This window comes from Marmota monax, unplaced genomic scaffold (assembly GCF_021218885.2).
Source record: "Marmota monax isolate L192 unplaced genomic scaffold, Marmota_monax_Labrador192_F-V1.1 WCK01_AAM20220418_F8-fsc00016, whole genome shotgun sequence".
Taxonomy (NCBI): domain Eukaryota; kingdom Metazoa; phylum Chordata; class Mammalia; order Rodentia; family Sciuridae; genus Marmota; species Marmota monax.
The window spans coordinates 25,786,397-25,804,624 of record NW_026695209.1 but is presented as its reverse complement, the minus strand read 5'-3'; the positions used below and the strand labels follow the sequence as shown (position 1 = coordinate 25,804,624).

Below are 18,228 nucleotides of genomic sequence, written 5' to 3'. Positions count from 1 at the left end.
TGGGCAACTTTGTGAGACCCTGTTTTGAAATAAATTTTTTTTAAAAAGGCTCCAGACTTAGCTTAATAGTAAAATGATTGCCTAATATGTGTAATGTTCTGGGTTTATTTCTTGGAACCACAAAAAATTTCGTTTAAACAAATAAAAGATAACTGTGAAGTTACAGATATTGTAGTTGATTGTGTTAATTATCTTATAATGTAGATGTATGTATATCAGAATTCCATTGAGCCTATCACACCTAATCCCAGCAGCTCCAGAGGCAGAGGCAAATGTATTGTAAATTCAAAGCTAGCTTCCGAAATTTAGTGAGGCCCTAAACAAATTAGTGAGATTCTGTCTGGGGATGTAACTCCATGGTTAAGCACCACTGGCTTCAATCCCTGGTACAAAAAAAATGTTAAACACATTGAGCACCTTAAATATACACAATTATTCTTTGTCAATAATATTAATATAGATAGAAAATAACACACACAAGCATGCAGGTGGGGGAGCTCATTTTTTCTTTTGCTTCATATTCCAATATTGCTTGACTTCTTTCAGTTCTTTTTCCATTTAATATGTTGATGTTTTGTTTGTTACAGATTTGAGGGTATTAATTTTGATTTTCTAAAATATTGCAATATAATATTAATTTAAAAATACTGTATAAAGCATAGTTAATTGAACTTTCATGTCTCTACATATTCTCTTTCTCTCTCTCTCTCTCTCTCTCTCTCTCTCTCACACACACACACACACACACAAATACTTTAATCTTTAAACAGACAACTTAAAGTGAAAATCAAGGACTTTCTCATCATTTAAATGTCAGCTTTTGTTACCAAACTTCGTAGCAATGAAAACAATAGAGTAGTACAGCATTAATGGAAATAGAACAATTGAGACTAGTAGAGGAGTAACAGGTTATGTAAAGATCCATAGAATTGTAAAATACTGTGCAAGCCATTGGACTGAGAAAATTCCATTGATTACATCAAGATATTTTGAATCACTAGTCCTCAAAACATTTAGTGTATAATCACAGCTAGAAGTCCCAAATAGATCTGACACGCTTAGCTCACTAGTTGACAAGAGGAATGTTTTTAAAATATAAACTATATATATATGTGTATATATATATATATATATATATATAAAATAAATCAGAACAAAAAAATAAAAGCCCTCAAATGTACACATCATCATCAAAACTGTTTGTATCTTATGTGCATAGTCAGATCTACATTAATAAACAGTACAAATAGCCTTGGTCTTTTTAATTACTTTCATCTGATATGAAACCTCACAAAATTCCTCTCCTCTTCACCATTTCTTCCATTGTCCTTTGTAGGTGCACTGTAGTTTACCACAACACAAAAACTAGTAAGGAAACTCAGGCACTTCTTGACTGGAAGAAGTACCCACGTAATTTAATGGACATGACATATTCAAGATTGCATCATATTCAGGATTGTATCATATTTACATTGGGCTGCTGTCCTGGGATATAGGGGCATTATTTCACTCTTAGTTTTATCCTTAACAGTATCTAGCACCATAATTGGCAATCCATATACATTAAAGAAATATTTGTTCAAAGTAGATAGGAATTGCTTTCTGAAAATTGGTGTGATATTTTAACTATATTGCTATCAATCTTTTTGAAACTTTATTTTAAATAAAAAAATGAAGTTGACTTTTCCTTCCTCCCTTCTCCTTTCTTTCCTTCCTTCCCTTTTTCTTTCTTCCAAAAATGGAGAGTTAATGAAAAGATGTTGTGTGTGAGGTTTTCCCATTTCCCAAAATCTAAAACAAGCATGAATGTAGAGACATTTCTAGTTAATGTGAATGTTAAAGACATCTCAGATTTTCATCATTATTATCAACTAGCATGAGAATTCCTCCAAAAGAACAAGAAAAGAAAGCATAACTCTTCATCTTGAGAAATGCAAGTTTCAAAGAATGCAGTTGGGTGGGGGTGGGAGGTCATCCCCTTGGAGACAGCAAACGTGCACTTCAGAGTGCAGCATGCAAAATATAATGTGTCACCTTGCTGCTGCACTGGTGATGATCTTCAGACTGCCGGGATTCCGGATGAGCTTGTCCAGGATGCTGACAATCTGCTCAAACTTGGGTCTGTTGTTTCTGTCTTTCTGCCAGCAGTCCAGCATCAACTGATACAACGCAGCTGGGCAGTCCATGGGGGGTGGCAGGCGATAGCCCTCGTCCACAGCTTTAATTACCTGAGTAAGAAGAAAAGTTTCCAAGGATCTAAGAGGTTGGATTTATTCTATTTCTTCATTTAAACTGATAAGAATATTTTAAAATTAGATTCAAAAGTTATCATTTTAAATTGCCTAAAAGGATAATAGCTGATGAAGCAAATAATAAACTATTCATGGCTGGAAACAGCACTTAAAGGAAGATCAAGTGAAAGAAGGTAAATTTAGGAAAAGTGTGCAAAGATTCGTTTTAGATTAAATTAACAAATGCCAATTGATAAGGGAAATTTGTTATACAGAAATAATTACTTGATTTTATAGGTCACTATGGAAATATTATATGAATGCTTGCAAAGAAAATTCATATACAGATTTGAGCTACACTACAGTTCAAATGGTACCTACCAAATCATAGTAACTCCCTTTTTTGAAATCTTCTTTGCAACACAATTAAGCATTTATTATTTCATTAGCATTTTTATAATATGCAAAGCAATGTTTTTTAAACTTTATTGCACTTCCCTCAATTCTTGACTTTCTGATTCTAACCACCTGTGGTAAGGGTTGATAATTTGTATAAAAAACAAATACAGATTCAAATTCTCATGCCATGTTAAAGTTGCTGCTACAGGGCTGGAGTTGTGGCTCAGTGATATAACCCTTGCCTGGCACATGTGAGGCACTGGGTTCAATTCTCAACACCACATAAAAATAAATAAAATAAAGGTATTTTTAAAAAGTTGATGCTACAGAGACCACACTTTGGGATCCACTGATATAGAGAGAAATTGGAAAAAAGAGATGTGGGAAACTGAAGCTATTAATCCCAGTATCATTATAAAAAAAAAGTTTATTGGAGGAACTACAGAAAGATTTATTTATCAAAATACATTAGAAACAATTCTACAAGTGGTAAGGAGGAAATCACTAAAAGTATTTCAGTTTGCCTTCTTTTGTATCTTTGGGATCATGCTCAAAGTTTCTGGCTGGAAAGATGTTGATCCCATGTATTAATAACGTGTTCTTAGTAAGCATTAGCAAAACATAACCTATTAAAATAAAATTCCTTTAGAAAAATCATACCAAAGTAATAATAGAAAATTAAAAATTGTTTTATCTATTAAGAAACTTCAATTACTATAACTAAATTCATGTGTACATTTAATACAACATGGTAGAAAATTGGTTGTTTTGGTTTGAATTTGCAAAATAAAAAAAAGTAAACAAAATATTGGAATAGATGTATTAATTCAATCCAGAAAGCATGACAAGCATGTGTTTTACTAATGTAAAAACATAGCAAAAATATTTCAAATACACTCTGTATATATATTATATTATATATATATAATACATAATATATAAATATATAATACATAATATATAATATACATTTTATTATATATTATATATATTTTATATGTGTATTTTATATATATATATATATATATATATATATATATATATAAAATATATATATACATACACACATATGGGTTTTCTTATTATCACTTATTTTATTACATTCTTGTTACAAATGTTTCATTTTGTCTCATTCCTAAACCCCTGCTTTAGGAAAATATATAAAGCTGTAAAAGCAATTCAATTAATATCTTTGCAAGACTTGGAAATAGTTTCATTTCTTCTAAGTGTTCAATTTCAATGTCACAAACTAGGAGCCACCTGGTCTCATTATGCTCCACTTCCTTGCACAGCTTGATCTTTTAATCTGAACTCATAACTCATAAACTACAAATACACACTTACATCCTGATTGGACATCTCCCAGTATGGTCTTTCTCCATAAGACATCACCTCCCAGAGAACTATCCCATAACTCCATACATCGCTGGCTGATGTGAATTTGCGGTAGGCTATTGCTTCTGGTGATGTCCACCGGATGGGAATCTTCCCTCCCTTTGAGAATAAAATCACATGCATGTAAATGGGTAATACATAGAACATATACACAAAACAATCAAATCCAATACAATGTGTTGTGGTATTTCTGTTCTGAAATGGAACAGCAGCTTCTGATAAATATTTTGATATTCTATTTTAATATTCAAAGGAACACACCACTTACAGCAAAATTACCTCCAAACAATTTGGGAAATTTTTGAAACCATTAAAAAAAATTGAAAATCACTTAACCATTTTCATTTTATTGTAACTATGGCATGTTAATTAGTCATCTGCAACCAAATGCATTGATGTAAATATATTATACTATGATTTTTCACCTCAGAACTTAAAGTGATACCACCTTTGTTGATTTAAAATATATTTATGATAATCAAGTGATGTTAGTTAAAAAATAATGAATTAATATTTATATATATTTTAGACCATGCCTTTTCACATAAATAAATACAGGTATTCATTAAATAAACTCAAAAATGTAGTTAAAATGCTACTCTCTCCAATTTATTTTTTTTATTGGTTGTTCAAAACATTACAAAGCTCTTGACATATCATATTTCATACATTAGATTCAAGTGGGTTATGAACTCCCATTTTTACCCCAAATACAGATTGCAGAATCACATTGGTTACACATCCACATTTTTACATAATGCCATATTAGTAACTGTTGTATTCTGCTACCTTTCCAATTTATAAACTGTCCTTTTAAATGCTACTAACACAAAGAAATGATAAATGCTTGAGGAGATGGATTTTCTAGTTACACATATTTGCTCATTACATATTGGATACATGTAATGAAATATCACACTCTCTCTTTGAGAATGTACAATTATTATACAATTTAAATATTTTATTACTAGATATAATGATCACATTCTCAGGACTTATTTCTGGAGGAAAATAATATTGCCTATATATATTGTAGGAGCTATAAAGGTATAAATTCCAGGAATTTGCTCTCAATTTACAATATAAACTTAATAAGGATCTACTATTGTAAGCCATGTGGGAAATACTATGCTAGTTACTCCAAATGAGACAATTACAAATAACACGTTGACCCTTTTGTTTGAAAAATGTCAGGCAAAGAGGCATGATAATTACTTGCTGTGAATAAATCCAGAAAAAGAGCATTTTCAAATTTGACACTGCATTAAGGACACACTTTTCTTAAAATAGAAATTCTGGTTTAGGAGTTCCAGTGTAACCACTGTCTGCATTTCTAACAAGCTCCAGGTGATGCTGGTTGTTGTGGTCCATGGACCTTACACCGAGCAGCTATGAGGTAGTGGCAATTGTTGCGGATGCTTAGATCAAATTTAGGTTTGGAGGTCTCAAGATTTCAAGTATTTCCTCTTGATTTTGACAAAAGCAGATTTACAGATGTGGCACTTAGCAAAATCTAACCAGAATTCCAATGGAACCATTGGAAATACTTTCTCTTACTTAAAGAACTCAGAGAATTAACAGAAGTCAAACAAAGCTATATTCATGGTACAAAAGGAATGCACTATTTTAAAATCAGTTAGAGATACTCTGACATGTTCTTAGTGACCCTTCCTTCCCTTTTACTAGAAGCAAACTACTGAAAGTATATGAATGGCCGGTTAAAAAAAGAAAAAGAATAACAGAAAATCTCTTTCCATGCTGAAAATTCTTATCTATTTAGAAATAAAAGGCAGATATTTGTCACCAATGTTCATTGTTGCAATTAAAATATATGAATTAGAATATACAAATTAAAAATAACAGTAAGCTAATGTCAGTCATGACCAAGAACCTGTTTTTTTGAAATTTTTTTCAACCAGGATTAAAATGGAACACACCAAAGTTGTTTCATTCTTAGTCTTAAATCATTATTTTTCAGAAAGAATTGAGTATACTTCAATAAAATTTCTTAAAATAACAAAATACTGAAAAGTGACCTTTTTTAGGAAGTAGATAGCAACACCCATATTTAAGCTTGGAAAGAATCTGAGTTGTTCTGAAGACAGATGTAAAGCTATTGGAGGAGTTTTTGCTGAGGCACCATGCCCAACTCTTCCTGGGGATCTTTGCTCTCCTGAATCTCTGAACTTGCCTGGGATTTAGTATAGTGCATTCTCTAATGTAGCATGTGATTATAGACACAAGCAAACTATTTCCTGAAAGATTTCCAATCAGTTGCTATTTGCTTTCACCTGGGAAATACGTTTGGGAAAACGTGTGGTAAATTATTTTAATGAAAACATTACACTTTTGAATTCTTTTCTCTTCCTCACACATTTTGTAACAGTTGTAGTCTGCAGTATGCTTGCATGTGTGGGTCTGTGTGTGCGCGCGCACACGCACACACATACACCCACACACTTGTTAGTATAACAGCTTCTCACTTTTTAATATAACAATTTCTTAGCTCTGAGAATGCAAAGATAATCATAGATTTAAGACCCTCACCCTTTCCCTAGCCAGGCATCCTGTAAATGATGCTATCTATCCCTGGGTAAATTAGAAGAATAAAAATGACTAAGGGTTATTAATTATTATTTAAGAATTTTTGTCATTGTTAATGGATTTATAATATATGTAAAACAATGAATAAAATATCTTTTCCTTAATAGAGTACTCAACAAATGCTCTCTTCTTTCCTCTTTTTCAGTCCCTTTAATAGTTTGACACACATTTATTAGTGGTCTAAGAAGTTTATTAAATGAGGATCTAAGGGAAAGGTCATTGTCAACTACAAACCAATATTCAAAGTTAGTAATGCTGGTTTTGTTGCTAAAAAACAAAATCATAATAAAAAGAATTTTTAAAAACTTCCTTACTTTCCACAATGATAAACATCAGGTCACCACAGCTTTAAATGAAAGCAAAATAAACCAACAGTGTACATATTTAATTTAAACTTCAAAAAACAAACTATAGAAGAAATTTCAAACCAGTAAAATCAATATGGAGTTTAATAGAAGGTGAGTGTTTATGTTATCCCAAAGTCTTCAATTAAACAACAGTGTCGTTTTAAACTCATAATGTTCAACATTAGTAAAATGTTTTAGTAGAAGTAGATCTTGTAATAATATCCATTGTTACAAGTAAAATCAGAGTTCCCATACTCTCATTTGAAATCCCAAGTCTATGAAAAGTTGAATATATTATAAGGCTCAAATAATGAGCATAACTCACATGAGCTTGTACTCACTTCAGAGAAAGAGAGGCTTCTATTTAAATGAGTTATCTTGGCGAATGTGCAGAGTAGCCATTCAATAAATGCTCATTCATTTTGATTGAATCCCCTTTCTCCTGAGTACATGGTGGCTTCTTGAAAATATTTCCCCTGCCTGCCTTCGTATCACTAGAAACCTTCCTGCTTAAACATCCTGGTAAAGGATGAACTCAGATGCAATATTTGGGATTTTCCCAGGCAGAATCCATCACTCTATTTTGTCTGATCCTTCCACTGCTTAAAGATCTTGCCTTTCACCTTCATTTTTGCATTCCCATAGGATAAAATAGAATGTGACTTTCTACCTGTCCTATTTACACCTTGTTTATTGTAAAGAAGTATATAATTCCATCAAGTTGGAAACTGAGTTATTATTTTATAGACAGTATATTCTACTAAGGATTTCTGATAATTCTCAACATTTTAAATTGTGCAGTACTTTTTAAGGTAACAAATTGAATCTAGTATCTCAGAATAGATGTAAACATTAAATATGAAGATGCCAATATAAATAGTAAGCAAAAGCACAGCACAATTTATTTTTTTAAATGTTCTTGCATTAAAACATTTTAATTGCTTCAAAATAGTAGTAAATATAAGATTTACTGAGCATCATATTTTTAGTATCTCTAAAACTTTGAATCTTTGCCACAATATATACAAACTCAGCATTTACACTCTGCATATGCTTTTAAGATTTTCATTTCCCTTCATAAACAATATACATGCTACATCAATGGCTTCAATATTAATATTATTGTTATAACTTTACAACCCTAAAATCACCAAAATAATTTTTAAAGTATTTCAGTCTGTGCACATGGATACTACTGTATACCCTGGTAGAATTATTCTAATTAAAATTTTAAAGTAGAATAACAAAGTAACAGTTAAGTTCAAAGATTAGCAGCTATGTTTTTAGTCATTAGTATTAAGCATGATGTTTGTTACTTAATTTAATGCTATGTAGATGATATTTTAAATTAGATGTCTTATCTGTAGAATCCCAGCAGAATAATGTTATTGGGATATATAAAAATGGGTTTTTAAGCTTAAATCTTTTATATTTTATTTTCTAGCATTTAAATTATTTTTAAATTGATAGATAACACTGTTTCATTTCAAACATGATTGTTTGCAGTATACATACATTGTAGAATGGTTAAATCCAGTTAATTGACAAATGTATTTCCTCATGTAGTTTTCATTTTATGGTGAAATATTTTTGAAATTATTTGAACATACAGTATGTAGTCATTTAGTATAGTCACTTTGTGTATAAATGGATCTGTGGAAATTTATTCCTAACTATAATTATGCATAATCTTAGCAATATCTCCCTATCCCCCCCATGCAGAATCTGGGAGCCAACATTCTACTCTACTTCTATGAGGTAAAAAAAAATCATATTTTTAACTCACATAAAATCATTACAATAGTACATATTATTGGGATGATACAATTCTTCAATACATATATGCATTGTGGAATGTTTAAATCAGATTAAACATTTATCTCCTCCAATATTCATTATTGCTTTATGGTCAAAACTTTTAAATCCTTTATTCTAGCTTTTTAAAAATGTGCCAAACACTGACCTGCATGGGATCCAGACTCACAGTAGGCCTGGGTCCATCCCCTCACCTGCAGACACTGGCTGGAGCTCAGGTTATATGTCAAAATATACTATATTGTCATCTATATCTAAAAACACTAAGAAAAATGTTAATGTTTGCTGCCTATATTTGCAAAGCCAAACCTAGAGCTGGTTCCTCCCAACATTCATGTGTGTGCAACTAAGTAATTTGGGGTAGAGACAAAGGGAGAGATTTAGTTATTTATTTCATTTGAATTCTTAAGATTACTAGGAATCAGAAGTCTTGGTTTCTGGGATCACCCTTGCCACTCCAACTTAATTTTAGCCAGGTTGCTTAAGCTTCCTATGCAACTATTTTTTTTAATTCATAAACTAAGGCCAGTCATGAATATAAAATTAGACTATATGCTAATATTAATCCATTTTTAAGAGAGAGAGAGAGAGAGAGAGAGAGAGAGAGAGAGAGAATTTTTTAATATTTATTTTTTAGTTTTCGGTGGACACAACATCTTTGTTTGTATGTGGTGCTGAAGATCGAACCCGGGCCCCACACATGCCAGGCGAGCTCGCTACCGCTTGAGCCACATCCCCAGCCCATATTAATCCATTTTTAACAGCTAAACAACTTGAATGTCATATAAATCTTCGCTCTTTCCCCCTTATATTTTTACATTAAACCTACATGAATATCAAGAAAGCTGACATTTTCAGGGTTAACTATCTGGGCCTCCTAAAGATGGACTAACTTTGGACTAACAGCATATCTACTTTTATATTGTATCTGGTTTAAATCCTATAAATTCTTACAGAAGGATTAAAGGAGATGAATAAAGGCTGTAAGCAAAAATTGTAATGGTTCTTTGGGTAGAAGAATTATATAGTTACTAAATTCCAATCCAGGATTTGGTTGGATTTCAAAACTATGTTTCCTTTGTTAAGAAACAGAAGTTAGAGTAGGAATCACCCAGTGAACCTGTTCTTGAAAGATCTTGCAATTCACTTTTCTAAACTTAATGAATTTAGACAGTTTAAATGAGACATCTGGCCAAAAGCCAGAATGTTCCAGTAGCTTAGCTGAAGTCAGCTCATTTACTACAGGTTGGGGGTGCTTCAAGGCAAAGGATTATAATTGATGAAATGTCTGCATGTTGAGACATAATATCTCATATCTGTCCCAGCTTCTTTTCTAATTATGTATACCAATCTTTCTTCACTGATTTAGGAAATGTTTGCTGATTCATGTTTCACAATGCCTATCTGTGAGCTGTCAGGCCATACTGAAAGTGACAAAGGACTCTGGAGAGTTTATCTAGTAAACCCTAAATAATTGAGTATTTAACCTGGAGGCAAATATTGGCCTCTCAGGTTAAAAGTGGAAATGCAGAGATAAATCATTTTGCTAAAGGATGTACCATCTATCTATTATCAGGGACTAAATTTCACTCACTGTAGTAGACAACAAGGTGCAGGGCAATCCAAGAGAACTCCCAGGGGAAGCATCTATTTTCATCCCCAGTAGTTCAAATCTAAACACCACTGAGAGAATAGTTTCAGCAGATGTTGATTGCCACAAGAGATCTGAGACAGATGATCCTTTAGGTAGCAAAAGCCCGTCCCTTGAATGTTTGTGATTTTTCAATAATATATGAAATGATTAAGAATTTATTTAGAGTCAGGAAGATCTTAACATTGTAAGTTGCTATATGGGAGATGAAGAAATGAAACACAAGAAGTGAAACACAAATAAACACAAGAAATGAAATACAAATAAACAATATTGATGTCATTTTCAGAATCACAAAATAAAAGTTAAGGAATCTGATATGTAATCTCTATCTTACATAAAAAACAAAACAAATATTGAGGGCTAAGTTTAAATACATGTGCCAATATGGATTCAGATTTTTTCAGGATTCAGAAAAGTTTTAAGTGCCAAATTTTGTGGTGTATCTATAACAAACACCTAATTCATTATTTTAAAAAGTTACAGAAATAACCAACTCCATCTTGAACAGAAAGAATAAAGCAGGAGGCATTATACTACTTGACTTCAAAATATACTTCAAAACTGTAGTCGTCAAAGCAGCATGTTATTTTCCTAAAAACAGACACAAAGATCAATGGAACAGAATAGAAAGTTTAAAGGTAAATCTACATTATCTACAACCAACAGGTTTTCAACAAAGGTACTAAGAACATGCATTGGAAAGGACTTTCTTTTCAATAAATTGTGCTTGGAAAATTGGATATCCACTAGCAGAAAAATAAAACTAGACCCCTTACAAAAGTCAACTGAAAATGGATTAAAGACTTAAGTGTAAAACCTGAAATAATGAAACACCTAGAATAAACCCATAAGGGAAATGCTTCACTAGATGGTCAAGGATTTTTTGGGGCAAGACATCATAAGTGCAAGAAACAAAAGCAAAAAATATCTGGGGATGGAATTCAGTGATATAACACCTGCCTGGCATTTACAAGGTCCTGGCCTTGATTGCAAGCAATGGAAATAAAGTTCTTTCCTGAAATTAAAAAATTATATGTTTTAAAGTTATTATTGGCAGATAAGTGATTTTTCATTCTGTTAGTTAAAACTAGTGGTTTAGCTAATTGTAGATTGCTTGACTTGCAAGTGCAAAACCTGGGTTCAATTCCCAGCACTGCAGGAAGAAAAAATAAGACATACTAAAAGCAAAATACAGACAAAATTACATCAAACTAAAAAGCTTTTGCACAGAAAAATAATCAGCAGAGTGCATAACATATTTTTGAGGTATACATTTGATAAGGAGTGAATATTCAGAATAAACAAGGAATTCCAAACAACTAAATATCAAAAAAATAAACACCCAATTAAAAATGAACACTGAACATAAACAGACATTTCTCAAAAGAAATATATACCTGGCCAACAAGTATAAGAAAATGTGCTTAACATCATTATTTACCAGGGTAATAAAAATCAAAACCACATTAAGATACCACCTAACCCCAGGAAGAATGATTATTAATCAGATGACTAAAGATTACAAGTGCAAGCAAATATGTGGAGAAAAGAGAACCACAGCACACTGTTTGTGGGAATGCAAAATAGTATAGGCTTTACAGAAAACAGTATGGAGATTCTTCAAAAAATTAAAATTAGAAGTACCATATGATGCAGCATTTCCATTACTGGGTACACATTTTAAGGAAATGAAATCTGTATACTGGAGGGACATCTGAACCTCTTGTTCATTGCAGCACTGTTCACAATAATCAAGAAATGGAAACAACATAAGGGTCCACTGATGGATAAATGGATTAAGAAAATGTCCTCCATGAACACAACAGAATACTATTCAGCCATAAAAATGAATATGCAACAAAATTGATGGAACTGGAGATATTACTTTGAGGGAAATAAGCCAAGTACAGAAAAATAAGGACATATGATCTATAGGTGGAATGATGATGCAAACGATGATGGTGCAAAAGATGAAAGTAGAATGGTGGTTACATGGAAGGTATGGTGGGACAGGAAAAGGCAATCAATGGGTACTGAGTGACAGCTGAGTTGGAGCAAGAAGTTCTAGTGTGCAATTGTACACTAGAGTGGCTATAAAGAACATTAGTGCCCTGTGTTATTCAAAACTTTACAGGAAATTATTTTGAAAATTTTCACCATAAGGAAATGATAAAAGTTTTAGATAGATATGTTTAGTATGATTTAAACATTACATAATATATATATATTTATATGTTGCATTATATACAATGCAATATATTTTATAACCATATTGATATGTACAAGTTATACCATTAATATAAATTTATGTACAAGTTAAAAATATTTAAAACATTAGTCTGAAAAAAGTCTGAAATTTCAGCACTTTGAATACAGTTTCACAAGGAAGCAATACTATAAGTAAATAAGTCTGAAAATTTTATTTAAGGTAGCAGGATTTCTGTATATTTGCAATGAAAACAATAGAAATAATATTAGATCCATTCTAATAATTAAAAATGGAACAAAACTTGAGTAAGGCTTATTTGTTTGCTGATGACAATTGAGAAATAAGAAAAGATGAAATGATAGGTTGAGATTCCCATAAATATCCACTGAGATATTGCTGATAATGCTGGGACCCTCAGATATCATGGAAATTGTTCCCTTGCATGTTCATGTTTAGCAAGTAACTGCTTGAAAAATGTGGCATCTCCAGAGAACAGGTTAGCAAATGAAAAGGAAAATCTCATGGGAACTGGCTGTGAACCATGACATAGAATCATGGTAGAAAAGGGTGATAGAGAGGGAATGATTCAAATAACCCATCCCAGACATTTTCTGGAATCAGAAAAATGAGTAAAATTATTCATTAAAAATTAGAGAAAAATTAGACTTTAGTTGCTGAGAGCCACGGCCAAATCTGTATGGCCCCTGGCATTTTGCCAACAGTATTGATTGACAGGCGAGGCATTACTATCCGCCTCTGCCGCAACTTTTGAGTTCTGGCACTATTTTGGAGTTCTCATGGGGATTTCCGGGGATTCCCGAGAGTTCCCATTGGTTGGGGAAGTGCAGGAGGAGGGATTTCCGGGAGAGATATTTCCGGCTGGGGGTTTTTCCTGGACAAGCCTCGTGGCGTTTGGGAGGTTTCCCCGGGAGCTGTGTGAAGTGTTTTCCTGCAGTTTAAAAATAAAGTTTGTTCCTGCTTCAGTGGCTCGTGATTTGTGCCCAGCCAGACAAACTGCGGCAGATGGTGGCCCGTTACGGGGAGCCCCGGGACACTTGGGGGTAAGTGACGAAAAAAGCTGCCCGTCCATAGATAGGACAAGAGCAATCTGCTCGTCCCTAGGCAGATAGGGCGAGAGGAAAAATGGCCATTTCGAGAAAATGGAAAAGATTGATACAGTATGTTTGTGTCTTGTTTTGTCTCAGTGTATTGTATTGTCTTTGTGACGAAAATATGGAAGGGGTGAGAAGTAAATTACTAAGGGAAAGAGGCACCCCAGTGGAACCAAGAATAGTTAGGGCATGTGTTGATAGAATCCCAAGAACTCTAGTCAGAAAGAAAAAGAAAGTTCAGAAGAAGAAGGATTATCAGGAAAAAAGTTGCAGCAAAAGGCTATTACTAAATACTTTTCGTTACCGGAGGGTGCGTGAAGCGGAGAGGCAACTGCCGAGTGTGCAAGCCGGTCACAGCGCAGCAAGGATTTTCCAAGAGGCGGCGGCAACTGGCCCTTCCCCGCCTCCTGGCCTGGGAGCTAACTCTTCCACTGCCTGAGCCCAAATCTAGACCTGACCTGGAGGCACAGTCTCGCAGGCTCTTGCTCCCTGTGCGCAGTAGCAGTTTGAGACCGGGACTCTCCCCAAGGCCATCTGGGGCTGCCCAGGCGCTACAGCCAGCAGAAGAGCTACTGGTGTCCCTGATGTTTGGTCATTTTCAATGCCAATAACTAAGCTACAATGGTTCTCCCACACCTGGAAGCTAATGAGTAATGAGCACCATTAAGGCTTATTTAAATGTAAAAAACCTTGAGATAATGTACTAAATTGTTCAGAAGGTTGTTTTCTTAGTGGAATGCTACAGGATTTTCTTTAGCATCTTTGCAAGAGTTCCTGCCTTCGTCCCAGTGCCGGTAAAGACCAAGGTGGAAGAATTCCCAGTGTTGCTGAGAACCGGACTGAGATTTCACCTGAGAACCGGACGAGACTTCAGATCAAGCTAGCTGCCTGCAGAACTTACCTGGACTGTGATTTAAGCTAGCTGCCTGCAGAACTTACCTGGACTGTGATTTACTTGGACTGTGAGTTAATCTATTGAGACACTGCTTTACCTGGACTGAGACAACAAACTGTAATCTATAACAAATTGTAATTTGGTATCTTTGCTAACAGTGTCATTGCTGGTATAATTTTTCCAAGGGCTTCTTGCATGGAGCCATCAATTGGCTTGGTATTGTGACATTTTGTATCCTCCCCTTCTGCTTGTAGCAGATTATTTATGGTGTTTGTGTAAAAACCACTATGGTTGTTATTTAAATTAAACAAAAGGGGGAAATGTTAGAGTCTGTAAACAAGTCAAAATAACACCTGGCATTTAGCCAGGGGAATGTTAAAGTTCGTAAACAAGTCTGGATGGTGCCTGGCAAAATGCCAGAGGGAGAGGTTTGAGAAGTAACAAAAACAATCCATTAGGTGTGGAGATTCCTTATTGGTTGACTGATGTATCTAGTTTATGCTAATTAGATAAGCTGTGTGGAATGTATAAATACTGCTCCTGTCCTGCAATAAACGGGCTCCTACTCCTGCTGTATCAAGTACATAAGTTATTCGTCACCCCCCGGTTATTCTGCTGCAGCCGGACTGCGGCATTTAGTTAGCCTTGATATCAATTTTGTCCTCCTTCACTCTCATTAGTTCTTTTCTCAAATGCCATTTTATCAGAGAAACTCTAATCTTCTTGTTAAAATGGTACTCCCTGCACATTGCCCACACTCCTTATCTTAGTCCTCTAAGCCTTTGCTTGTTTTTTATGATCTGAGTTCCAACATTAGAGTGTCACCTTGAGGTCAGGGCTTTGTTTTGCTTTCTAGATCTCCAGGGCCCAGGCAGTGCCCGATGTGTTGTATATACTCACATATGTGCTAAATCAGTAAATTAATGGTTGAAAACATGTATTTTAGAGAAAACAGTTCCTGCTAAAACTGTACTTAATATATTTAAGTACATTTATATACCTCCTTACTTCAAAATTATAGTTTTGATTTACCACAAAATAAATGTGGATAGATGGATAGATTTTTTTCACATGTTGAAATGTTCATGATGTTCCTCAGTCTGAAACAGGTGGCTAGAAAACTCTAGACCTCTGATTAAGTTTGGATGCAACATTGATGACTGAAATTACTAAGTCATTTAGACTTTTTGGGTTTATCAGTAAACTTTACTTTGTGAAGCTATGTATGGACATATTCATACTTATAACTCTATTGAGTAAATTTGTGGTTGATATTATTTATTTTGTGTGAAAGTGTAAAATATTGTGAGCATATGAGAGTCACTAATTAGATATTTTGTTATTATGTGTCTCCATGTGTAAATGATATATAACATATATTACTTATCAAAATAATATACTCTTTTTTCTCATACCATCAGATCAAAGACCCATGTTTTCTACTATGTATGTTCTTAAAACAGATTACTATGAATAAGAATATTTAACCATTTTAATGTATTTTTTTTCTTTTTATTGAAATGGAAATAAATGGAATAAATCTATAGTACAATATTTCTGGCATCAACTTTACAGAGTAACATATCTAAAAAACAGTTACATTATCATACAAATTAAGACACTTTTTTTTTTTTCTGACCAAAGACAGGTGCTCTGAACCAATATAAAAATCCACTAGGTAAGGCTGTGCATGGTGGTGCTCAATTATAATTTCAGTGATTCAGGTAGCTGTGGTATCAGGATCATAAGTTGCAGGCTTTCCTCAGGAACTTAGCAAGGCCCTAGGCAACTTAGTGAGACCCTATCTCAAATAAACAATACAAACAAAATGGACTAGGGATGTAACACAGTGGTAAAGCGCCTGGGTTCAATCTCCGGTACTAATTTACTAATTATACTATATCAAAACAGAAGCATAGGTGAGACTCTGGGTTCGATCCTCAGCACCACATAAAATAAACAAACAAAAGAAAGGTATTATATATATATATATATATATATATATGTAATAATGTATATATAATGTAATAATGTATATATATGTAATAATGTATATATATATATGTAATAATGTAAAATATAACCAAGAGCAAATCAATTATTTTTCTGAAACTTCCCTAAACAGCTCATGTAACAATTATTCTCCTACAATGAAATTGAGGACCTGAGAAGAATTGGATGGAGTGACTACACAGCATATAAATTAGATGAGTCTACACTTTCTATAACTTTATCCACTATAAAAAAGAAAATTAAGCACTATCATGTTGGGATTTTAAATTGCATATGTTTCAACAAGAATATAAAATGTTCATATGCATAGATATATATATGCATCTACACAAAAGTGTTAACAATCTTCATGAAATAATATTTTATAAAAGGAATGACTGAAAATTTATTTCTTGTCTGTTAACATGTTTTAGGAATGAAACAAAGTGGTAGCCCAGGACAAACAAAAATAGGAGACTTGTAATAATTATACTGTGAGATTCACATTCTGAGAAGCCAAACACAGGAAATTATTTTTTATTATAAACAAAAAGTAATACTTTTTGAATTAAGTAAATAGGCCTAATGTTCCAATCATTTCTATCACAGATAAAATCCAAGGACTTTTTTAAGATGATTTTTAGTCTTAAGGAGCAGCTAAAGGTAAGTTTTCAAGGCTATTTATTTAAAACATATCATATAAAACTATGTCATAATCCAGATTTATATAATTGAATAACTAGTGAAATGTTTATTAATTTTAAGGCATTTTTCCTGATTAAAGAATGTATAATAGTGGTTTTCAAAGTGTCATCCAAGCATCTATGGGTACCCAAGAGCATATCAGGGGATCTGTGAAATCATAATTATTTTCATAAAAAGACTAAAACTTTATAGACATTTTTATGCTCAACATCCAATGAGTGCACAGTGGAATTTTACAGAGGTTGCAGGATGCATAGTAATATAGTTTAATTTTGCCAGGCATGGTGGTGCACACCTGTAATCTCAGTGGCCTAACAGGCTGAGGCAGGAGGATTGTGAGTTCAAAGCCAGACTCAGCAAAAGTGAGGTGGCCAGTGATGGAGTGTTCCTGAGTTCAATCCCTGGTACCAAGTGATGATGATGATGATGATGATGATGATGATAATAATAATAATAATAATGATATACAATATGAAGTGTCAACATTTGGAATTTTTGCATTAGTGAGAAATGTAGAGAAATAACTAGAAACCAACATTGAAAAAAAATCAAATCCTCTACATAATATCTTTATGGAAAAGAGAAAATTACACAAAAATATATATTGCTATTTAAGCTCATCCTTTCCTAGCAGGCATACTGTTGAATATCTGAGAGGCAAGTGCAATGTGCTTAAGTTAGCATAGAAAGCAGCATGGGGAAATGTCTGAAAAAATGTTTTAAGTATTGAGTTTGTGCATGTTCTGATCTCTTCAAATACTTTCTACAATTTAAGAATTCTTAAAATATAGAATTATCTGACATAATTTCTGTTACTCTAGTATCAGGCCTGTCACTCCCTTCAGATGTTTTAAATATGGGCAAAGGGCA

At 33.3% G+C, this 18,228-nt stretch overlaps 1 protein-coding gene across 2 annotated transcripts in view; it reads right to left on the bottom strand.

Annotated features, from left to right (window-relative positions):
- Epha3 (EPH receptor A3) overlaps positions 1-18,228 on the bottom strand; it is a 359,499-nt gene that overhangs the window by 19,423 nt on the left and 321,848 nt on the right. For both annotated transcript variants that reach the window (XM_058574534.1, XM_046430575.2), the window contains exons 14-15: positions 3,975-4,124; positions 2,035-2,228 (exon numbers count right to left, since the gene is read on the bottom strand). In XM_058574534.1, the coding sequence (XP_058430517.1) occupies positions 2,035-2,228; positions 3,975-4,124 (344 nt within the window). The remainder of the gene's footprint in view (positions 1-2,034; positions 2,229-3,974; positions 4,125-18,228) is intronic.